Raw genomic sequence first — 25,741 nt, 5'->3', positions numbered from 1 at the left:
ATATTAGTAAGCATGCGTAACACAGTATAACGCATTTCGCAAACGACTAAAATATAAACCGCTAGAAGCGGCAGTTGATTTTGAGACTACAAGCCGTTCGGACCTGTATAAATTTGAAGCTACCGAAATTCCCTGATTATTGAGAGAGAGAGTTCATTGACCTATTGGAGACTGCTGGAGTTCACGTACCTTTAGAAGATTTACTAAAGTAACCGAAAGGTATTTTGACTTGGGTGAGTTATAGTCACTTTTTACTAATGATAAATATCGCAAACAATAAAAATACCAAAAAGCGTATGTAGTCGCAGTAAAAAAAATCAAACTGTTCAGTGAAGTGCAGCGTAATGTCCATTTTTAGAGCGCAACAGTCCACTAGGAAAAGATACATAATTTTTCAAATCATCGATATAAATTACATCAAATGACAACAATTCACTGTAGCATGAACAGCAGTCGCCCGAGATGGCCCGTTTGTTAAACATTCGGAAATCCTTGAAGAACTCAGAGTACTCGTGAAATCTGAAAGAAAAACTTCTAAACTTAGTTCAAAACTATTCCAATTTGCAGGTCTTATTAGTTGATGGCAATACAAACTTATTATGTTGCTTGTTTCAGGTTCAGGATTTCTCAGAGATGGTTTATCCAATTTTCACAAACTAAAATTGAAATGCACGACCTTGTGTTTTCACGTTAAATGGGGTTAAAAGTAACCTTTTTGTAAATGAAAAAAGTTCTTAATTTCTTTAATCAATGTAGCCCCATTTATGTCAATACACTTCAACTTTTTATCCTTTCCGAAAAGTATTGTATTATATATTTTCTGTAAGGATTTCAAAGTGTTGAGTTTTTCTGTTGTAGATAACCTAATAAAAAAGATGTAACTTCGGTATAGTTTTTAAAGTGGTTTGAAGATGATCTTTATTTTATTTTATATTTTCCAACTCAGTTTACAAATAAAATTTGAAGCTGCAAATCTCTCAATAAAATGTGATACCTTTCTCTTACAGAGCAGCTTATACCGACAAGTTTCCATTGTAGTTATTTTTTCGACGAAAAGAACATCAATTGGTTTATAATTAATTCTTCATATTCTCCATTCAATTGTTAATCTCTAGATTGTATGTACAATTTGTATGTTTTGTTGTGTTCCTAATATCCACATAATGTAAGCTAATTTTATAAATTGAACATTTACAGTATGACAAAAATCGTCTAGTTTATTCTACAAAACATGGTAAGAGAACAGTGGCGATACTAGCATTATTTTTGGAAATATATACCTCGATATTGCACGGGAGCACATTCAATACTATAACTCTATCCAATGAGGTCCACCTGATTCGCAATATCGAGCCATATGATGCCGAAATTATTGTGTCTGCTTGCTACTGTTTTCTTTGCGTTATGTTCTTAGAGCTAATACTTTTTATTTTAGTATTTTACAGTCATTGTTTACACTTTTGCAGTGTTCTGATAGTTCACATTTGTATACTATTACGTTCTAATATTTACAGTTTACTTAAAGAAGTTGCACTACTTTATGCAATAAATTTTGGTCATTAAAAAGGTATCTTTTTGTTTGCTTCTAGTTTTGGCAACCACCTTAAAAATGCAAATAAAATTCAAAATAAAATTTAAATATATACTGACATTTACCGTTTTAGTTAATGGTTGTTTCTTAGCTTTATCTCAAATCAAAAAGCAGTTCTGCTTATAAAGGTATATTATCGCACAGAATAACTGTTTTCAGACGAAGATTGCACACTTAGATTCGATTTCGCTGTAAATTTAAATAGAGAGGATTTTGGGATAATCAGTTGAAAAGAGTGAATTTTGAATATTAGTCCATGATGTAATTAGACTATTACATGAAAAAAATTCGACAGTTTATTGTATTCTTAAACACATCAATATGATTTTTTTTGCATAGAGGGGAGTATATCTCGAAAATAGGTCTGGATTATACTAAAATTTTTCTGCGTATATATTATTCAATTTGTCGAACAATATGTTAGTTACAGCGTTCACAAAAGGTTTCTGTGGTGTTGAACTAAGTAACGGAAACTTCTCCTCCGAACACTTTGTAATCATTTCAGTTTTTAATACCAAACGGTCAGCAGTTGGAACATCGGTAATAAATTAACGAGTTCTGCAATGTGTTCTAAATGAATTTAATAGAAAGGAAAGCTTGTAAGTAAAACCATTGTATTTAAATTGTCTACAAAATGAATGCTTGAGAAAGCGTAATGTTGGTTAACCCAAGACAATGCATTGTAAACTGTTATATGATTCAGAGACTTCCCACAAAAACCAAATGTATCAAAATTATCAGATTTTAAACGTTAATAGTTCAGTTTCTATTTCACTCTAATCCATATGGGCAATCCCAATGGCCGCAAAAAGCTATGAACAGAATTATCGTAATGCTCTTTGAAATCCTTTTCAGGTCTTTAAAATGGTCGAATAGATGATTTTATTGAACCTATGCGGTTGTATACTATTCCCTAGAAAACCATTTCCTAGAATTCATTTCCCAGATATAACATTCCCCAGAATAACGTTTACCGGAATAATTTTTTTGCCAGAAAAACATCTGCCAGAATAAACCAATCCCACGAGAATCATTTTCCAGAACGAACTAATTTCCAGAAAAGTATCTCCCTGAAAAAAACCATAATTCGAGAAAAAAATGGTTTCTTCCGTTATTTGGGCGCACGACCCAATTGTGTCTATCGCGGATTCCCCGCAAATCTCGCTCCTAACTAAGGTAAATGCGAGCCCGTTTGGCATAACGCCACTTGCCATAAAGTCGGAAGCGGCGGCCGCTCGCAAGCAAACCTGTAATCCACTCGTTTGCTAGGTCTACTCAAAGCTAGGGGCTATCCTTTGGCCCTCGCACTAGAAGACAACAAGGCGGCGAAGCCGCCTTTTTGTATTTATTTTGAAATTTTATATCACTGCGAGGACAAGGCAACCTCGGTGGCGGTTATGTAGTCCGAGTCGTCCAATGACTAACCGGAAAGGATCTTTATACTAAATGACTTTATGCCACTGTATATAGTAGCAAACTAGCCTCTTGTCGTAACTTCGGTCTATTGTGCTTGTACTAACAATAAATTGTATGGATATATTGTTTCAATTACTTATCATATCGTGAATCTTCTAGTGATAAAGGTTTCGAATGATGTAAGTACATAGTTGAAACAATAGATTCTTCTGATTATTTCTAACACAATAGGAAGAAAAATAATTGCAATTATATCAGAAAAATCTTCGATATGAGAAGCACAGTCTTTAAGAGTATCGCGCAAAGTGTGAATTTAATTTCAACCATGGCGGAACAATTTTTTGGCTTTGAAAACAAAGAACCTTCTAACGATAATTTGTGTCAAGTGATTGAAAAGCTCACGAGGGTTCAGAGCATCCAGAAAAAAATCATAAGTCTGTGTGCTGCAGAATTTCTTACTGAAGTGAGTAATACCACGTGCTCAGATGATAATATATAAAAGCAAATAGAAGATAAAATATTTCAATAACTACACTTTTAATGTACAATTTTATTATACTATTTCAAAAATTAGTTAAAGAATATTTTTTAATTTTTTAATATGGATTCCAAAATTTTATGATGGAAAAAGATTTAAAAATTATTAATTACCTTTTATTTCAGGTTCAAACAACAATATCAAAAACCGCGCAACGCAGACTTTGTCAACGTCAGCGTGCTCATGCAGTTTTACCAATGGATCCTGATGACTATGATTTAGTCTATGTCAATCACATACAATTATTCTGGACGGAACATTTTCAACAGCTCCAACAAATTTTCGTCAAAGTTTTACTATACATGACTCAGTTGGAGTTGGCGTACGTAGGAAGTTTCTGCCTTTCGTGCATTTTCTTTTACCGGATAAATGCGAATCCACGTACAAAAAAAAGCTTAATAATTTTGAAGAATATCTGCACCGACAAGCAAATTGATTTTAACCCGAAAGTTATTCTGACTGATTTTGAACCCGCAGAAATGAACGCAATCAAAAGGGTGTTTCCAGATAGTGCTCAATTTGGATGCTTCTTCCATCTGACTAAGAACTGGTGGAAACGTATACAAAAACTCGGGCTCGTTGGTGAATATGCTAAAAGCATAAATATGTAACTTTCGTTTCAGCAGACCCAGGCCTTGGCCTTCTTGGAACCCCAAGAAGTACCAGAGGGCCTGGCTGCAGTTAGACAACATGCTCCAGATAGAATGGCACCATTTTTTTCCAGAACTCGGTAAGACAAAAAATGGTACTAAATTTTTTCTGCTTGTTTTCCACCAGCTGTTTGGACTACGTGCCATAGTACGTTGAATGATTTGCCTCGGACTTCTAATGCCATTGAAGGCTTCCACAATAAATTTAATAAAGAAAAATCGAGTAATGTGACGTTTTACAATGTTCTTAAATGTTTTCAACAATAAGAGCAGTCTACGACGGCAGAGTTTTTGCGGTATTTATAGGGGGATCTGCCAATCAACCGTAGAACTGAATAGCTCATGAAAAAAGAAAATTTCTTGAAAACAGCTATGGAAAATAGAACTGATGTCGCTCTTTTCGATTATCAAGGGGAACGTGCCATTTGAGCCAATTTGTTCTGATACATATTTTCATGTTGATGCATTTTATGTTTAAATAAAAAGGTTTATAGTTTCAATGCGAGTTATGTCAAATGATCGTATATCTAATTACCGTTGTCGAAACGGGATGTAACCTTCGAGTGTATGATTTTCTGGGTTTCGGTACATTCTGGGAAAAATTTCATGTTTTTTTACTTTCTAGGCAATAAATTTCTGGGGAAAAGACTTCAGATTTCTCTTTTCTGAAGAATGCTTTTCTGGGAAACAGTATATTAGGGGGTTCATTTTTCAGGAATATAGTTCATTCTGGGAAGTGCTTTTCTGGGGAACGGTTCATTCTGCCAAAAATTTTCCGACGAAATAGTTTTCCGGGGAATGTTTTAGAATCGCGAACGGTGCTAGAAACCGATATTTCTTTACGGATTACGTTGAACTGATAATTTTATTTTTGATATTCATATATCAACAGAAGAATGAATCTCAACGCTCTCTGGAAAATATTTATGGCCGATTTTTTTGATTTTCTCTATTGTTGAACACTATTCGGTGTTGTTTTCACAAATACGAATGATCAGTAGCTGAATGTTTGTGAAACTAACGGTGCACAAAGCTAAAACTTGAAAAATACTGTTAATGATATTTTCCTTGAATGCGAAGTACCAGTGCTACTGTCTTGACGTGTCGGTGGGCTGCGCACTAGATGTTCAAACAAGGAAAAAGTTATTAAGAAATCAAATCTGGAGTAATTTCGTTACATTCTTGTGATGTGAAATTTCGAAAATGTACGCAGGTGTACCGTAAGGACGTAGGCACGTGTCAAAATATCTCTCTGAATTATCATAAAACCACATTTCTTTCTATTAAGTTAGTCAAGTGTGAGAAACGTTAACGAAAACCTTGTGTGCATCTATTTATAAAAAACTACAGGTCTGTATAAGCTTCGAAAATGATATAAATATGCAGCCTGTTGAATGTAAGTAATGCATCTGATAAAAATGACTAACGTAACGTAAAGAGATCATAAATCACATTTCGACCTAATAATACAACGTCGTTTGATGCTAGCAAATCTTGAGTTTTAGTTTGAGTATTCATTTGAACATTCACACGGTAACTGAAAGCTGTATGTATCGATAAACGAGGTTTAAATTTCGTAACATTTGAATAAACAAGAATAATACTTGTATCATCTTTGAATTCTAGTATATGTAATGTCATTACCATTGTCATGATCAGAAAAAAGTTAATTTCGTTATCACTCGTGAAAAAATCAGTTCAAGAGCAATATCTAAAAAAAAATCAGGTACTGAAAAAATCACTTCCGAGATTTTCATTCATGAAACAAGCACCCACAAAGCTCAGAACCTCGAAGTTCACAAATGAAATTTCGTGTCAACGAAATTTAATGACTCACAGAAATATTTCTAAAGATATTTCGATGCTGAATTTCCTTTACGCTTCAGTTCGACACAGAAGAGATTCGTACAAAATTTAATTATTATATTTTCAGCAATAAAAAAATCTCTACGGTATAAATTCGCAAACTGGGAAATAATGACTGCAATATGTTCGATGCACGTGGGGTGATCAATATGAACAACAATATTTTTTTTCCACATTCCAAATAGTGATTATAGCGACGAAAGGCTGTTTTAATTCCAGCTGGCATATACCACTGCACTGTTCAAATTAAACCCAATAAAACGCTAATTACAATGAATTTGATTCATAGAAGTAACAGCAGCGCAGCATTGTCACCATGTCTGAAACACTCAAACGCTGCATCTGAGCCTGACGCTCTTGAATTGGCGAAGCGATAACCTGCGCTCCTGTTATTTCTGCGTACAATTTTCAAGTTAAATTGGGTAATATTTCTAATCAGCAGCATAACATGTCTCTGATTGGTTTTCTAATCACTTGTGAAAAACTTTGGACGATTTTCGAAATTTAGATTTCTTCCTAACACTGCACTATTTATTTCACAATATACTAAATATGTATATCAAACGTCATAATACAGATACGTATTCAGGAATAATGTGTATTATTGAAGTTTGTATTATACATATTTAAAATATAGTCAATGGCCTCGGAATCTTAGAGCTTAAGCAGTGTGCCTTTAAACTTATATTATAAAATTAAAAAAAAAACAGCGACCATTTCCGACCCGGTCTCCCGTACTGCAAAATAATAAATATTGTGAAATAAATAGTGAATGTGTGTAATGACGTAATATATAGTAGATTTCAAAGGTGATTGTTTTTGTTAAATCATGCTACTAAAAGATCAAGTTAAAAATTAGCCAATTGAATAAAAAAAATGCTGAGTTGTATCCGCTATTATAGTTTGTGAGTCAATTTTTTCTACAAGGTAGGTTCAAGGTTCAATGTTTAGTGCGGTATTGTTATGTTCTTACGATAACAATTATGAATGCTACAACTATAAGAAGTGAAATTATGTTTAACTCAAGATCAATCTGCTATCAGAAGCAAACTGTGATTTTTACCTTTTTTATGTATATAAAAAATAGGTATAGAATTCGCTCAAACTTTAGAAAATTTTTCCTAGGCCGAGGAGGGCCGAATGACATATACCAATCGATTCAGTTCGACGAACTGAACAAATGTTCGACCTCTGGTTCCGGAACTACAGGATGTGAAACGAAATCAAAATTGTGTAACTCATTCTTCTCGTAGATGGCTAAACCGATCTAAGATTCAAATGAAAAGTTTCAAGATTCTATAAAACATCTTGCTCTTCAGTCAAATCCAACTTCCGGTTTTGGGGATACAGGCTGATTGGTATAAAAATGTCTATTCCACATAAATTAATCAGGTTTATCGGGTTAGCAGATTTGGATAGTCGATAAAAAAATTAACTTTTTTCAGTTTTAGTGGTGTTCAGTTTTCGATTCAGAAGGCACCTAAAATTTTAATTCGTGCTATGATTTCTCGAAGATGTCTTCACTGATTTTCAAAGATTTTGAAACAAATGTAAACTATACAGCTAAAATACGGCCATACCGATTTTAGAATTCCGGTTCCAGTATAAAATCGTTTCTCAAAGCTCAATCGTTTTCTAAAAAAAAGCCTAATCAAATTTCAGAAACAAAAATTCAAATTAAAATAAACCTATATAGAAAATTAATTAATTTTATACATACATCCAAAAATAATTAATTTTATCCAATTATGACTTCCGGTTCTCGAATTAATGAATTTTTTAAATTCAAACCGATATTGAAGATGGTAATCCCGAAAAGCTTCAAAGTTGGACTCAAAACTGTTGTAATTTATTCGTCATATGGCCATACCTATCGGTTTGAGTTATGCTGGTTCCTGAATACCGGCTCTGGAAGTATCTTAAATTACCGTAAACTCTAAAGTGGAACTTACATATCATGGCATGTTTAATCGATTATCACACTTTTAGATTCAAATTCGATCCGATTTGCAATTTCGACAGAGTAATGAGTGATTAAAATCTCAAATTGTCGCTTAAAACGAAGGTCATTAAAATAATGTCATGAAAACTTTAACACTGAAGAATATTAATGCAAAAAACACATGCAGATTGATAAAAAAAGGTATCATCTCACTGCTAGGTGGATTAAACACGTTTTTATCAATTTAATCACATTGTTTTGAGTAAATAAATACGAAATGGTTTACAACTCATGTTCGTCTAAAATAAAGAGAGTTTTGCAAACGATGCCATCAGCATCTCTCATAATGAGTTTCAATGTTAATACTGTACTTTGCAGGAGGAAATCGATAAAATAATAATCAGATTGTCATGTTTTGTGCTTTCATTTTTCATATTAGAAGAAACAACCATCAACTTAAACCACTTTTCGGCACTAAAACATGCGTAGTTTTCAAAAAACATAGAATTCCTTAATTATCAGCGGATGAGTAGATCCATCTGCTAAATTTATAGGATCAAACGCTATCCAATTATTCAGTGAACTAATATCATTTTGTTTGATTTTCTTTGTATTTTATAGGTATATGAATCAATTCATATAGTCACTAAATATTTCCTCTATTTTTTACTGAATCCTCTTTCTGATGTCTACTATTTGCGGTAAATAACTATATCTGCTCACACATTCTTTTCATATTTTTTGTTTTATTCTATATTTCTACTGTATAGCCTATTAACTCATGACAACAGTCTCATAAGCTCGAATCACCATTTGTCTGTTTATGAAATATTTTCGGTCACGTTTTGGAACCATGCGAGATTTGTTGAAGGATTGGGTTGGACAGATGGTGAGCTTACTATTATAATACAGGTTACCCATCAAACGTATCGAACTGTGCCAGCTAACACCCACTGTCTATAGATGTAGAGTCCAGAATCTGTCTTGAATCACTAAACGCGATCATATCTCTCCGTTTTCGTTTACGAGATTGACTAGTCTTTTTTTTCACAAATCTGATGTTGAACGGGTCCTCAAGCATCTCTGGATACTGCACTATATCGTGTATGTATTCACCTTCATAAAGATTGGCGTAACCGTTTTTAATAATATCGTCTGTTTCAGATTGTGTCCAGTCATAACTACTGATAAGTCCATTTCGCAGTAATTCTTTTTCTCTATGCCATGCTTTTCTCACAGCTTGAAGTTTTGCATGATGCATAAGTCTCTGGCGTTCCTTTTCTATTGTTGTGCCATATTTAAGATTAATAACTGCATTTTGTATGTGTAATTTTACATCTAAATGGTTGTTTCCACTACCATTCTCCCGAGTTGTTTCATGAAATGTAGTATTTACTTGTCCTTGCAAGCGTTTAAGCTGTTGTCGATCTTCAGTCGATTTCCAGCCATCTTCTTTTACAAAGAAAAATGCATCTTGTAACGAGTTATGCACGACGAAGGTGAACGGCAATAGATGTGTTCTATTGAATACCGATGTGTACACATCGCGATAAATAGGATTAGCTGTAGGGACGCTTGACACGATCGCTTCTCCTTTCAATGTACGAGACACAACAATACCCTTGCCGAATGGAGGATCTGAAGCAGCACCAATTTCAAATGATTCAGCGTTCATGGTATTCGATTTGAGGGCTGACTTAAGAGGTGTTGTGAGATCAGATAAAGATCTCGTTTTTCTTAGTAAAAGGTAGGACAAAAATCCCGATTCAATTGATACGGGGCTTGCTTGACGGCTATGTTGCATAATTGGCGGTGTGAATGGTGGTGCATTTGTTTGACTCCAGGGATTGTTTTGCCAGTACAATCGCTCATTCGTTTGCGGAATAAGATTTTTAATATTGTATCCCATGAGTCTAATCCAAACAAGATGATCTTCTGGATAATATCCGCTGTGTTCACTGTTAATTGGGTCATTGCCATTGAAACGGTATAAATGCAGACGAGTTGGATTTTTAATTCGTTGGTCTACATTCTCCAAGTTCGGTGTCATCCATTGCCCAATAAGTGGATCGTAGACTTTACCATTCGGCATGTGTACTAACGATGTAACCTGGAAAAAAATACAAAGATTATATTTTTTTGTGAAGTTTTGATCAAAACAAAACAGGGGAACAATGAACAAAATTAAGTAAGATTCGAAGTACATGCATCTGTATTAAAGTATACTGTTTTTCTTGAAATCCCTTCTCACCCACGTTTGCGAATCGACCATTGAACTATTGAATCATTGAAAAAATACAGTAAAACAGAAGGATACAAAATAGAACATTTCCGATTTCAGGAATAGAACTCTGCCATTCAAAACTATTTAAAAACACTGATTATTATTCCACTTTTTGCGCCGTGACTCGTATGGACATTTTTATGAGTTTGTATAGCTTCCGACTCGACAAAAGAAATCCATATATTTCGATTAATCTATGCAATGTGATAATGATATTTCAAAGAATTAAAATGCATGGAATATTACATGTTTTCTTAAGTTTGTGAGTTTTTTCTTCTCATTTGCAGTGACCACGATGTATATCAATGTAGTAGTATTATGTAACAGATATCTTCAAAACTATTTTCTAAACTTTTTTAAATTGTAATATTTCGGGGAATTTCTGCTGTAATATATAGGAGAAAACAAAAATGAGAAAGGTATCATTACACCACTAGGTGGATTAAAACAGGTTTTTATCATTCGTTCATATAAAATCTGTTACGCAACAAGATGGGACCCATATGCGATATCTTATTAACGAGCGAAAAGATACTCGCATACTATGGTTCTCTCGCACGTGACAAAATATCATGTTTGACTTTCCATTCGTGTGAATCTTTTAATCGTTCGACATATGTGATATCCTATCACGTTTTCACTTTGTGGATTTCAATACCACCAACACCGAGAGAAATATTCTGCAACCTCTCGTTCAGCACAGTACTTTCAAGGTAAGTCTAATTTGAAATATTCGCATAACATATGTCGACATCTGATTTTGGTTAAAGTTATAACAAAAGAGTTAATCTTTTCCTAAAGTTGTTTCTTCGGAGGATGAAATTGTGAGTGTAAATGGGAGCAATACGTTTGATTCTGAAGGAAGCTATTGTAACGATGAACTGAGATCGAAACGCAAAATATTCAAGAAGAATGATCGTACCGGCCATATCCAAAAATCGATTCAAATCTAAATTTTTGTATGCACTGCCAGCATACATACAGTGGACATAGTAAAAAAATATTGCAACCTGTACATTTTTCAGTTACTGAAAGGTGATTTTTAATGCGTGGGACAGATTGCGAGTACTTTCAATATGGGACAGACACGACTTGATATTTAAAAAAAAAACTGAACCAACCTCAAATTATTTTTGCAATTTCTGAAAGTAGAATAAGATAGACGTTATCCGTCGGGCAGAAAAGTGGTCAGAACCCATATGGGACTGATATGCGAGTATGGGCAATAGTGGTTTAACACGGATCAGGGTCATTTCGCCGAAAGCCGTTTCGTCGAAAGTCATTTCGCCGAAAGGGTAATTTCGCCGATTCCTGCAATTGTCTTAATATTATAATTTGAATTGATTAAAAATAAACACAAATGGATTAACGTTAACGTTAACGCCCTTTCTGTTGACCTACAATTGTACTTCTTGTATAAAGATTGCTTATTTAACTCTTGAATAAAGATTGATTCACGGAGTTCCCAAGAAAACTTGTTGACTATTAGCAACTAAGCATTAAAACAATTGCATAGGTGTATCTACCAAATTTTCACGATTTTCACGAACTTAGAGGTATGGGGTAAAATGTGAAAAAAAAAGAAAATATGTGTTCTAACTTTTCTCATAAATGGCGTGACCGATTTTCACAAACTTAGGTTAAAATGAAAGGTCCTGTGGTCCCATGCGTAATTCCTGAATTTCATCCGGATCCAATTTCCGGATCCGGAAATATAGGGTAAAGCGGGTTAAAGATTTTTTACCATCACTAAAAATGGGGAAAATCTTTAAAAAAATTCTAAATCGACCTCAAATCATTTCCAATTGATAGTTTTTATCAGTAGACGGTCAAACAAACCGATTTCGATTATTCTTTTAAGAATCGAAGAAAATTATTTTGAAGAATACCACAGTATTATATATGATAGTATGATTGATATGAGAAAGGCATCATTACACCACTAGGTGGATTAAAACAGGTTTTATATTCAGTTTTCTGTATGACCATCGGAGCCATTTGCGATTTTTCCATAATTTCAACTCGGATGCTGAACGCGTTCCACGGAGCGGCGTCTTGTGTCGCAGAGAGCCAAATCAGGTAAATTCGGTGGTTGCTGAATGGCATTCGTTGGTTCTATAACATTTCCCCGAAAACCATTCTCCAGAATATAAAAAACCGAAGCTTTTTCCCCAGAAATTTATTACCCAGAAAGTACTAATCTCCAGAAATACAAACTCTAGAAAGTAATAAAATTCAGAAAAACTTTCCCAGAATGTACCAAAGTCCAGAAAACCATACACTCGAAGGCATTAGTCGCTAAAACAGTATTATTGGTATAATATCGTATAACATGCTGCTTAATAGAATTTGTTCTAATTTACTGCGATTTTGAAAGGTCTAATGCGGCTACGCCTCATCGTTTTTAATAACCTGCTGTCCGACCTCGCTGCCGCTCGTTCGGACTTAACTGAGGGATAGCTCCTAGCTTTGGGTAATCCGGGCAAACGCACGCAACTAGACAGAGGTGATTTCTGCGGGGGCGCTGCCCCCCCGCAGTGGCCGGCGCTTCCGACGGCGGGTCGCCGGCGCACTCGCGGCCTTCGGCCGTCTCGACCTGAATCATCTATGACGAACAGAATATTGTGTAAGCATTGAATAAAATAATTATATAAAATGGTAGTGTGCTATTTACTACCCTTTATCACTAGACCGAATTAACGACGAAAGGTTAGCTTGCTACTATAAACTATATGCAGAAACAAATATCCAATTTAAAGAAGCTATGTTTGAATTTAAATAAATATAGCTAAATCATTTCATACCCGTTGTATAATTTGATTATTTTTTTTATCAAACTCGTTATTTTCAGAACCCTCTTTTTCAGACTAACAAAGCTTGAAATAAGTATAGTTGCCTTGGAAATTACAGTTAATGAGTATTCACGAAATTTTCGCGAAAATTATTTTCGTTGGACAGGTTCATTCTAGTCAGGCGCGTACCCAGAAAAAAAATTCGGGGTGTGTTTTCATAATATTGGGGAGACCGGGGCTAAATCGGACAATTTTTAGAAATTGTAAAAACATTCATTAAAACTGGGTTTTAATCGAAATCATTTCTACCGCGTCATCTCCAAGCGCGTTTACAAAGTTAATCTATGAATTAAAATATTAGCAGGTTGATAAGATATTTAAGCTGTCCAGTTTAACAACGTGTCCGGTCTAACTCCTGTATCCCCTAATAATTTCTTAAGTTTCGGAGGGGGGTTTAATCTCTCCCCCCATGTATACGCGCCTGATTTTAGTAGATGCTTTTCTGGCAAAAGATCTGTTCCTATGTTGTTTCTGTATTATTTTCCATTATGGGGAAACAGTTTCTAGGTATTTGCTTCTTCTGGGAGATGGTATTCTGGGGAATGGTACATTCTGTTGTATGTCTTTGTACTAATTGATACCTTCGTGACTATGGTTTTCTGGAGAATGGTACGATCTGGGGAAAATACTTCGTTGCTTTCTTTTCTGGGAAATGGTTTTCGAGAGATTGTCGTACAACCGCATTCGTTTCGTTTTTAGCCAGATGTTCACGGATAACGCGTTTCAGCACCCGAGGCGAGATTATGGAAAAATCGCAGATGGCTTTGATGGCCATACCGGAAATTGCTTGTTTAGAGCTGGTGAAAAAATGGTAGCATTGCTGACGAAAATTCGAAGATTTGAAAGTGTTTCTTATTCTTCAGAAAAAAATTTGTGTATCGTTGCGAGCATGCATGCACAAATAGCACGCTCAGTCAAAGCCGTAGAGAGAAATACGTGCCTGACGGGCCTCACAGGTAGAAAAAATGAATGTTGAGGGGTCAAGAAAAATTAATTTAGTCTGTGTACTTCACACAAAACGGGTTTATGAAACCAACGTAACAAAACTCTCCGTGTAACTTTGGAAAACCCCATATAAAATTAATTCCTAAACAGCATTACTTTCGCCTGATTAACGATTTATATTCAATTGTTGAGTCTTTTTAGCAATTCAACATTAACTGCTTATGTACTGATAAGCCGAAGACAAAACTTAAGAAAATGACACCAGTTTTTTTTTGAAGACGTAGTTATTTAAAGAGAAAAAATAATGATATCACAATTTAAACAAAGTCAATAAGCTGTTTACCTACCTGATCAAGAATTCCTCCGCAGAAGTCGATTGGCATATAGAGGTACGGATTTGAATCGTACACAATGTGACCATACGGCGAACGCATAATTTCTCGGATTCCTTCTCCATACTGATTAAACATCATTACTGGGGTGCCACATTGATCCGTCGCTATGTAGTATTTATGTCGGTATACTTGTGCATAAATTATATGTCCACGGTCATCATAAACGAGGGACATAAGTTTACCATCTCGTGGTGAATAAATCTGACTCACTTCATTTATTCGTTCTAGATTTGTATAAAAGAATTGTGTCACATTGCCAAAATTATCTTTTCTGGTAGTCATACGATTCAAATGATCGTAGTAATAACGTACATCAAAGCGACCTTTCTTAGTAGCCCGTATGAGTAAACCTTGCGTATTGTAATGAAATCGTTCTTCTCGAGCATTTTGTGCTACTAAACCACGAACTTCATACTTGTACGGTCCTTCGCCAAACTTCAAAATTCGATCTGTGCTGCTGTATTCCATCGGTATTGTATTCCCACGATATGTGAGCGAAAGCATATTGCCATTATCATCATAACGGAAGCCCCATGGTTCCTGAGCTTCAACGCCAATTAATTGACCGTCACAGTCCCAGGTATAGTTTTTTACGTTAGTATAAGTATTAACACCTACATTGCGTGTGTATGTGCGTGTTTGAGATATTCTTCCGTGCATATCATGCGTGAACTCCATTCTGAAAACAGCCATTCGGTGAATTGTAACAGTAATAAGGGTTTCCAAAAAGCGAGCATCTATTGTACGAGAGAATGTAGCTGTTCCATCACCCACAGTAGTTTGGTTTAGTGTTGGATTAGAAACCTTAAACTGTCCAATTTGAGACAAACTGCCAGTCTTTTCGTTGTACTGAAAGTTTTGATTATGCAAATTTTGTCCTCCGATCCTCCCTTGAATAGAGATCAAACGAAAGTTGTTGTCATATTCATAGCTGAATTTTGCATTAGACAATCCAGTCTTTGCAGAAAAGTCTATACGTTCTTCCACTAGAAGAACGCCGATATAATCAAAGTCCCAACGGTATTCCAAGTCTCGTTCGGTGTGAATAATCGCCGACGGCATGCTAGAAGCAGTTCCGTAAGTAAATTCACTGCGTCCATCACCATGAATAATTTCTGATACTTGATTTGCATTATTGTAACGATAAATAATACGAGCACCATCTCCTGGGTAAATAGTTTGCAACAAAGCACCAGCATAAGAGTAATGTTGTAGGTAAGGTTTGTTACTGCCTGGTGGCGTATACGTAAATCTTATAAACCCTATCGAAGGTTGAATACTGAATGAATGTTTAGTACCACTTGGAAGCACAATGTGCCGTAATCCTCCATTACTATCATAGGATATCGTGAATTTTCGTTGGCTGCCTAAAGCGATCTCCGACAAGAGATTCTGTTCATTATAATTATATGATATAATACCGTCTTGTTGACTAGTTACTTCGGATAAAAGCCCATTCATATCATAATTATATCTTAACTCAGAAGGGCCCCATTGCCAACTTTCAATGCGATTAAATCGATCATACGTAAAATTGAGTGGGAAGAAGTTACTATTTTCACCACCGGGATAGTATGACAATGGAAGGCCCGACGGATCGTACAATACTGTTAAAACGATTTCGTCATACTTGTTAATGAACAGTTCGCGGTTTTGCAGTTGCTCATAATTAATTTGCAACACTCTGCTTTTATTCACCCAGATCTCACGGCTGAACCGTTGCTGCGGTACACGGTTATTATCGACGTCTACATAATTGTATTTTGAATACATTGAATTTTTGAAATTACTACCCATATTAACAACCTGATGAGACCACATTGGCAGCATTTCGGCTTCGATTGGCATCATTTTTTCCAAATATGGATGAGCAACAACAGCTGACGATTCTAAAGTGATTCCATCAGTACAAAAAACTGAGAGCGAGTTGTTGATATGATTGATTTGTGCAAATGTCATTCTGGCATCCTTCGCAATAACCGCATTTGTTATACCTCCCGATAAAGAAAATACGGTTGGAGTTGCTTGTTCTTGTGAAAACTGTGAATGGATGCTCTGACTCACTTGTACTCCCAAGTCCTCATTTTTATCTCCTAAAACTGTCGTTATTTTCAAAATTTCTCCGCTTGGTAGAACCACTCTCGTGACGCGTCCATATTCGTCATAATAGTAAATAAAAGTTTCACCATAACCAGTTCGACTAAGTAATAGTCCACTGTTACTGTCGTAGTCGAATTGTAATTCAGTATTACCTTTGCGCTCAATAATTCTCGTCATCATGCCGTTCGATGATATTTTTATTTCAGATTTATTATCTTGTGTATTTTCTATTGAGCTCACCACATTACTATAATCACGAAGGAATTGAATTTTATTTCCTGAACTATCCGTAACAGTCGATAATTTTCCAAAGCTGGTATTTTTTGAGTACAGGAATGAGTACCGTGTTTTACTCGAAGGTAAATCCTTAGTAGCCACATGTTGTCCATAACGATTAAAAACATACAGTTCGTTCGTCGGTGTGTATGGAATTTGAAATTCTCCGTTAGTATCGTGTTGTGGCAAGTAGTGTTGGAGCGCCAATATGCGTAAAGAACCTAGAAAGAAAAAAAAAAGTATGAAATAATACTCATGCTGACTTTGACTCAGATCATCATCCAGATCATGTAACATCCCAGAATTTCCAACGTAGCTATAATTGATCCAATTAGTTTTATATTCAACTATCATTGAGCTAATTAGTATAAATACAGATCTCACATTGAAAATCATGTGAATTATGAATTTTTTTTAGAAAATACTTCTTACAAACGACGAGAAAGTGCAAATTCTTGCTCAGCATTCTGTGAATGTCCACAATTTTAATTTGAACCTCTTGAAAATGAAGTCTCTCTGAAGTATGATTTTTTAAATGTATTATTTATTGAAATATGAGTTAAAATTAAATTACTAAGAATTAAATTGGGTGTTCAACCACAAGTGGTGACTTTTCAGCCCCACTACATGATTTGATTATTACCATTAAGACATAATTTGTTTCCGTAATTTTTTGATTTTTGTGTAGGAAAAATTGTAAACCTACTTGTATTGTGTAATGGGGAAAAGGAACTTATATACTAACTTACTAACTAATACAGAAAGCAAATTGATTCAATTGAAGATTGCATAGGTTTTTGATGGAGTTCGCTTATAATATTATGTAACATTACATCTAATGGTTCTATATTTGTGAGTCTTCGTAACTCATTTGTACTAAACCAAAGAGGATCCGAAACAATTTTCAGACTTTTATTCTTTGAAGCGTTTTTCTCCTCGTGAAACAACAAATGGACCAAATTAGTAATGCATAAATAATGGCTGGTCTGTAAATTTATTTATAAATTAATAATAATAGAATAGAATTTCTGTTTATAAGAGGATATTTAATATATTTATTACACGTTCCCTGGATTCCTTCAATGTGATCCTTGAAAATAAGTTTTTTTGTCATACGTTAAACCCAAGTATTTTGCTTGGTCAGACCACAGCAATTCCAAGCCATTCAATTTAATCGTGCGATTATTGATTGGTTTTAGAAAAGAAGCTGTTGACTTGTGAGGAAAGATAACTGATAGCGTTTTTGCTGCATTTGGTGCAATTTTCCATTTTGACAGATAATCACTGAAAATATTTTAGCTTCTTTGTAGGCGACTGCAAATCACTCTTAGATTTCTACCTGTGGCTAACAGACTTGTGTCGTCACAGAATGGCGATTTCTGACAATCAACGGGTAGATTTGGAAGATCATAAATGTACATATTATACAAGATTGGAGCTACGCTCGAATCATGCGGAACATCTGCTCGTACAGGTAGCAATTCAGATTTATTTATTTATTTAGGAGTACGAAAAAAGCCCGCTAGAGTTGAGATTTTTGTTCTCAGAAAAGATGCTGCAATTAAAGAGAAAAAATTCATCTTCGATATTGGAAAGCTCAATGGTTCTGTTGAAAAAACAATCGCTTACGACATTAACCAAACCAACACAAAACTTACAGAGAATTTCAGCAGATTTCAACACAGATGTTGCACTGAAAAAGTTTGGTTTGGATTTGGTTTTCAGTAGTAAGAACTATCAATTGAAATCTGTATTAGGGTCGACAAAAGATCATACAGAATATCCGAAATCTCGTGTCTTATTGCGAGAAAAAAATATATTGGACAAACGAAGAAGACTTTGCAAATTCGGTCCAAAGAGCACATCGCAGAAATATCGAAAGCCTCTAAAGAATTTGAAAAGGGTTTACCATACCATTTCAAATCAAAAGTAGAAGAACATACATTTATCAATGATCAAGAACTTTCTACAAATGACATCAACATTTTAAGACAAATTTTCAACCCATGGAAATTAGACGTAGCCGAAAGTTTAGAAATATACAAAAACAATTCAATTTATTAAATCATGACCAAGGCTACTTACACATGAAAAACAAATAAGCATAGGGAGAACATAAACATTTACTACCTGACAGTAACAAAGTTACCTGAATTAATCTACTTATACTACTATAAAAGAAACAGCACAGCACAATTTTTTCAAACAGATGTTTAATTTATTTATTTATTCGTCAAACAAATGTAGGCTACAGACAAAAAAGTTTCAATGGTTTCGTAATTTTTGAGTTTAAAATTACGTCTCTAATAATTTAACATTTTTCTACAGGTTGGTTTCCCAAATATATGTTAATAGAAGGAGACATGATTTTTCTACTAAACGACATTGAACTACATTTCTTAACGTATAGTTGAAGTAAGCTTTTGTTGCACCAAATGTTGAATACGTTAATACGATGTTGGAATACTTCAGCATCTACAGCATTTTTTATTTCCATAAAGAGCTTCATGTCATATGCATATACAAATACTTTTAGATGTTTGAGTAAGAAGGAAATGTCTTTTACGTACAAGATAAAAAGAAGAGGGCCTATATGTGACCCTTGAGGAACACCTGAAGTGACATTTATTGATTTGGAGTATGTGTTTTAATAACGTACAACGGGTTGGCAATGCATAGGGCACTGGTCTTACAAACCAGTTGTCGTATATTCGAGCCCCGACCTGGAAGGATTCGTAGTGTCAGTAGAATCGTAGCACCAGCCATGCAATGGTTCAAACAATTTTGGAATGCACGAGATAATGGCAATTCCTCGATAATTACGTGTGTATGATTTTGAACCTGATTTAAAGACCGGTGCTGAGAAGGAGGATTCCCATGTTTCTGGAAATATTCCTATTCTTAGAGATAATTGAAGAGATGACGTAATGGTGTTGACACTGATGTCATTAGAAAGCTCCGGTATGAAGAAAAAGTAGTCACGTTCACGGTCTGTCTCGGTATATATATTTCTTGGAAAAAACAGCAAATAAATTGCAAATTTCATTTCCAGTTATTCCGTCTAGATTCATTTGGGAAGGAAGGTAGTTATTTTTTAGTTTGGTTTTAAAATAGCTGAAGAAATTTTTTGGAAGCTCTTTGCTTTCGCTTTCAACTTTAAGATTACATTCTTCGTGTACCAAGTTAATTGCTATTTTCAGGTCATTGCAATTGTCGAGGTAATTTTGTACGTTGATAACACTTTTATCTTTTCTATAAGTTTTACGTGCTTTCTGCTATCTATTTTTCAGGTTTTTCAATTGCGAGTTTAACCACACAGGCAATTTGCTATTGTAACTTCTTCTTCTTCTTCTTCTTTTTACTGGTACAATTTCCGAAATTAAGTTGTTAATAATTAGATAGAATTTTTCCACTTCTTCATTGACGTTTCCTTCTATACTCAATATATTTTGATAGTTTAATGTACTTAGTTCACATTTTGCTTCTTCGAAATTTATTTTCCGGTATTCCGGCAATTCCTTGTATTCTATTTCGTTAGGGAAAGACATGTTATGCATAAAGATGGAGTGTTCGATTGCTGTATGAAATGCTTCATATTTTCAGAGTGAATTTGGTGAGGCATTCACACAGAAGTCTTCGGTACACTTTGTTTTTTTTTTTGTTTTAATTATAGAGGCTTTAACATTAATGTCATCCGCCTCTTTGGGCCAGAAAAACTTTCTGACCCTATGTGCGGGGTTGGGAATCGAACCCAGGCGGGCGGCGTGAAAGGCATCGATTTACCCATCACGCTATACCCGTCCCCTGTACACTTTGTGAAAAGAAGATCGAAATATGGATTTTGTTTGTTTTTCACCGAATTTATTTGATTCAAGCCAATTAAAAAAAATTGTCAAAAAGGAATTGTAGAGTTTCATTTTCTTCTGTAATTGAGAGCAGAAAGGATTCATTTTGTTCATCGGTGGTTTCGTTGGTTAAAGTAACCGTATATGTGTAACTTAACTTCTGGTTCCATATTCGACATAATATTTTCTACGGTTTCAAAGAACAGCTCGAAAGCGGTTTTGTTAGCATTTATGGAGGAAAATACACAGAGGCAAAAATATGTTCTTCTCCTAAAACAATAATTGCTATGGTCCAAATATCTTCAAATTCTTTGTGTTTATTTGTTTGAATTTTGTCTGATGAAAAGTCAGCATTTACTGCTATGAAGACTCCACCTCCAGATTTTTTGTTGGATAGTGCTAAGTTACGATCATGCCGGAATACATTATAGTTATTTCCAAAAAAATTTTCGCATTTTACGCTTTCGTCCCAACTACTTTCAGTTCCAAAAATAACTGAGAAAGAAGATGATAAAATACTTTGTTAAATTTCCTTCATTTCGGCTGAGCTTTTCATGCGATTGAAATTCAGATTGAAGTTCTACTGACAGTAGACAAGAATTTCAATCGCATTATGAATGTGAAGAAATTTGAGGGTTTGGTAGAAGTTGCGTTTCACTTACGTCATTATAGGATACTACCTCACTAGAAGGCGTCGTTTTTTTCTCGAAAATTCGGCCTTGTGAAATTGTGTTTGGCTTCCCGGATTAGTTGGAGTCGGTGGATGTGTTCACTTGTTGAAAATTTCCCATAAGAGTCCAGGTCGGCCAAGGCTTCCTTAGGTTTAATTCCATATTCCTAATGGACTTCGATGAAATTCGTAGGTTGTTGATTTTTCATATATGACAAATACAGACGGAAGACGTGCATTATTTTCGGGTCACGAAGTCTTGCCTTCAAGAAGCGTTCGTCGTCATTTGCAGATTGTGAAGTAAGACTACAATGGGAGGACGCATTGGATCAATTTCGAATTGATATTGCCGATGTGTTCACATAGTTAATGAATGGTGCAGATTCGATGTTATTACTTCGTAAAACCGGAGTAGTGTTGTTTTGAATACTTCTTGTTCCTTTGTAAAGGTTGATTGTTTTACCTTATTGAAAATTTATGAATTCTGTGGCAATATCTGCACCTGGATGCCCGGAGAATTCAACCCGTGCAGCTGCAAGTAAGGCCTTGTCCAAAGGTAAGGTAGGTTTTCTTATACACGGATTTTTTTACACGGATTCCGGAATTACCATGGTTTTTATTTACATGGTTTCCGCAATTAACACGGTTTCTGATGAGAGTTTAAAAAGCACTGTCATTTGTTTTTTGAGAAAAATTTTAAAAAAGGGAACAGGTTGTCTGTAAGAACACGATTATGAGAGTTAATTTAAAGTTTGAAACAATTCACGGGAGTATTGACTGTCGTTCCATAAAATGATTAATCAGTCATCAGATCTTGAATCCCTGTCGCAAATTACACGACTACGTCTCTTCTGCTGGTGTATGATGTCAGCATCATCATTGATATCATCGAGAATTTCGTAGCGTTGGAGAATTAGTCGAATTTACTAATCTCTTCAACTCTTCACCATATCGAGAAGTATAGTATTTTTACCCATTTGAATGATATAGCTCTAGTAGTATTATGATTTACGCCGATGAAATGAGTTTCTTCAGCATGACACATAGTAATACCTTTTCTAATTTGATCCATATTCATCTCTCCCCTTTGATTCTGTCGCTGCGTGCATAGATCTTCATCCAATACCCTTGTCTTCCCACTTAGTTTAGTTGAGAATGACTGTTAAGATCGTTAGTGTTTACTACACATCGTACCTTCGGAATCGAAAATAACTTACTCTCAAGCTTGTTTGTAGTGAAAGTGTTTATGGGTGCTAATCTTACGTATTATCGTTCTTTTGAAAACTAAATACATTATACAGAAGACATGAGCCATTTAGAATAATTTGCTTATCGTGCAACGCGTTTCCTAAGTGTTCTAATTTTAATTTGCCATACAATGTGTTCTATCAAGTATGACTGGACCCTTATCGTAACATCTGGCTGTTTTTCAGATTTTCGTTTTTATTGTGAAACAACAGTTACATTTTCACAGTTATGTTCACCTTGCATAAATTTGGGGGTTAAAAATAAGCTTTTCCCCCTTCAAATTAACGAAAAAATAATCAAATCTACGATTTTCTGAATTATTACGTCATATTTTCCACGCCGTTTTTTGCACGGTTTCTGCAACAAACAAAGTTTTCTTTTACACGGATTTTTTAACACGGTACGTAACCCCCGTGTAAAAAGAGATCTTAGTGTACTAATAATTTATACACAAACTGCAGCAGGATAAGCATGTGAAATCTGCCCCCAAAGAGAATTCATATTGTTATACCAATTTCGAAAGGTCATAGACTTGAAACAATTTTCTCAAAGTTTCAACCCTTTAACTGCCATATTGACGGAGCTAGGGAGGTTCTATTGATTTGTATTTTAATGATTTTTAAAGAAACCGCTCCTCCGAAAAATTTGAAAAAATCAGGTATATTTAAGGCATTATGGGGAAGGTTTACATTTTTTCAAAATTGTTGAATATGTATTTCTTTCATGAAAAATACTTGAAAGTTTTGAAACACATTTTTTCCCTCTTCCACCCTGGATTTTTTAGAGATAAATAAAGAATTTATGGACATGTTAAAGTGGTATGTTTTCAAATTTTTAAAAAATGTGGACGACCAAAATATTTGATTTTTTCTAAAAAATAAATAACATTCGACTATGCGTCCCCATCAAATTCTGAGATAAGGAAACGCATGGTGATTTCTTCTAGCAGTTTTTAGTAGTAGTCAACCATGCGTTCCCATCAAGTTCTGTTACAAGGAAATGCATGGTGCTTTGTTCTAGTAGTTTATGCAACTCAAGCGCAGGGCACAACCAGGTCGTCAAATGGTGAGATAACTAAGTCCTCACAAGTCCCTATCTCATGCCTCCCCGAGCGTCTATGATGGCATTTGGTCAATAGAACGGCGTCGACTGGGTGCTATCGCCTTCTGCGTTAGTAGCAGAATGAGAGGGTGCGAAATGGCTTGTAGGTTGAAGCCCATCCTAAAGTGCAATGTTTATCATAGAATATTATAACATATAATTCTGTTGTTTATTACATCATGTATTATTATTATTATTATTATTAGATGAGCGTAACTTACACTGCGACATTAACTGTTATATTATATCATAGAATATTTTTTCATATACTATCGTCTTACACTATTTTATGTTATTATGGTATTATACTGCATTGCATTGCATTGCATATTGTATTATATTATATCATATTGTATTCTACTATATTATGTTATATTGTATTGCATTATGTTGTATTATATTATATTATATTATATTATATTATATTATATTATAGGGTTTATTATGAGTAGTACTACGTACCTCTGCGCAAAATATAAATTTGTTTTCCTTATAAGTTATCATTTTTAAAGTAATCTTTTAACTAACTATCAAGGTCGTCACAAGGTGAGCTTGGTCCCCACTGGTTCCTGTTTCATGCCTACACGTGTGTCTGTGGTGACAATTGGTCGATGAAATGCGTTGATGGCAGAATGAGAGGATGAGAAATGACATATAAATTCAAGTAATATAATATCATAGCATATCGCAACATATCATTTTATTCATTATATTATTTATTATATATTTCATTGTACTATATTAGATTTGTTTTTTATTATTATTTTCATTATTATATTTATTGTTATTACTATTAATTTGTCATTAATAATAATAACATAACACATGGATCAATAAGTCCCGAGACTAACAATGGAAACAACATTTTTTTTTGCAAAATTTTTGTTAATTAATCAACATAATCACCTTTTAGGGTGATACAATGGTTCCAACGTTTTTCTAATTTTTCAATACCATGTTTATAAAAAAAATTATCTTTCGCTTCAAAATAAGCTTCAGTTTCAGCGATGACCTCCTCATTTGAGCCAAATCTTTTTCCCTGGAGCATTTTTTAAGATCAACAAAGAGCCAGTAGTCACTGGGGGCTAAATCTGACGAGTATGGGGGTGGGGCCAGATCAAAGCCCAATTCGTTCAATTTCGCCATTGTTTTCATCGACTTGTGGCAGGGTGTTTTTGTTCCATCAAAAGCAATCGCGGCACCCACTTGGAAAAAAACCTTTTTCATGAAGGATAGTAAATACACTTCCATATGATATCTGTGTCATCTCAGCAATCTCACGGAGCTTACCTTTACGATCTTTCATTATAATTTTTGTCACTTCACTCACATTTTCCGGTGTAACGGCTTCCACAGGTCTACCCGAGCGTTTCGCGTCATTTGTGTCGGTAAGACCACGTTTAAACTCGGCGAACCACCGACAAATCGTTGCTTTTGATGGACAAGAGTCCGGATAACACTTTTTCAATCCATTGTTTCGCTTGCACGGTGTTTTTACCCATTAAAAAACAATGTTTTATCAAAAAACGAAACTAAGTTTTTTCCATTTTTTAAACAAACTACAAAACGATTTTACTCCAACCTCGATAACTCAGCTATAGATGTGAATATTATTATTGTTATTAGAAGAGAAATATTCTACTTCTTGCAGTATTGCGAAGATAGAAGAGCATAACTAACACTCTACATTAAATGTTATTTTATATATTGTTTTATGATATATTATATTATATTGTATGACAATGTATTATATTATATTAAATTAAAATATGTTATATTATATTATACTATATTGTATTATTTTGTAATCTATTATATCATTTTATGTTATATTAATTTCATTACACTATGTTTCATTGTATTTTTCAATATAAAACATTTTGCACGGGGGTGTAAAGAGTAGGGAGCATCAGGGCATCGGACGAATTGATGACTGGACGAGGGATTGTGGATAGCCAGCCCAAGTCACTTGAAGGAAACTTGTTTCCTTCTGAAGGTTTGAAATGAGTCTGACGCGCCCTT

The 25,741-nt window shown here is 34.7% G+C and overlaps 1 protein-coding gene across 9 annotated transcripts in view; it reads right to left on the bottom strand.

Moving 5' to 3' along the window:
* Positions 1-889: 889 nt before the first annotated feature.
* LOC131440691 (teneurin-a) overlaps positions 890-25,741 on the bottom strand; it is a 337,735-nt gene continuing 312,883 nt past the window's right edge. For all 9 annotated transcript variants that reach the window (XM_058612195.1, XM_058612198.1, XM_058612196.1 and 6 more), the window contains 2 exons: positions 14,432-17,076; positions 890-10,113 (listed from right to left, as the gene is read on the bottom strand). In XM_058612195.1, the coding sequence (XP_058468178.1) occupies positions 8,947-10,113; positions 14,432-17,076 (3,812 nt within the window). In that variant the 3' untranslated portion in view covers positions 890-8,946. The remainder of the gene's footprint in view (positions 10,114-14,431; positions 17,077-25,741) is intronic.

This window comes from Malaya genurostris, chromosome 1, assembly GCF_030247185.1.
Source record: "Malaya genurostris strain Urasoe2022 chromosome 1, Malgen_1.1, whole genome shotgun sequence".
Lineage (NCBI taxonomy): Eukaryota > Metazoa > Arthropoda > Insecta > Diptera > Culicidae > Malaya > Malaya genurostris.
Note: the sequence above shows the minus strand (reverse complement) of the source record. Positions and strands in the feature narration are given on the sequence as shown.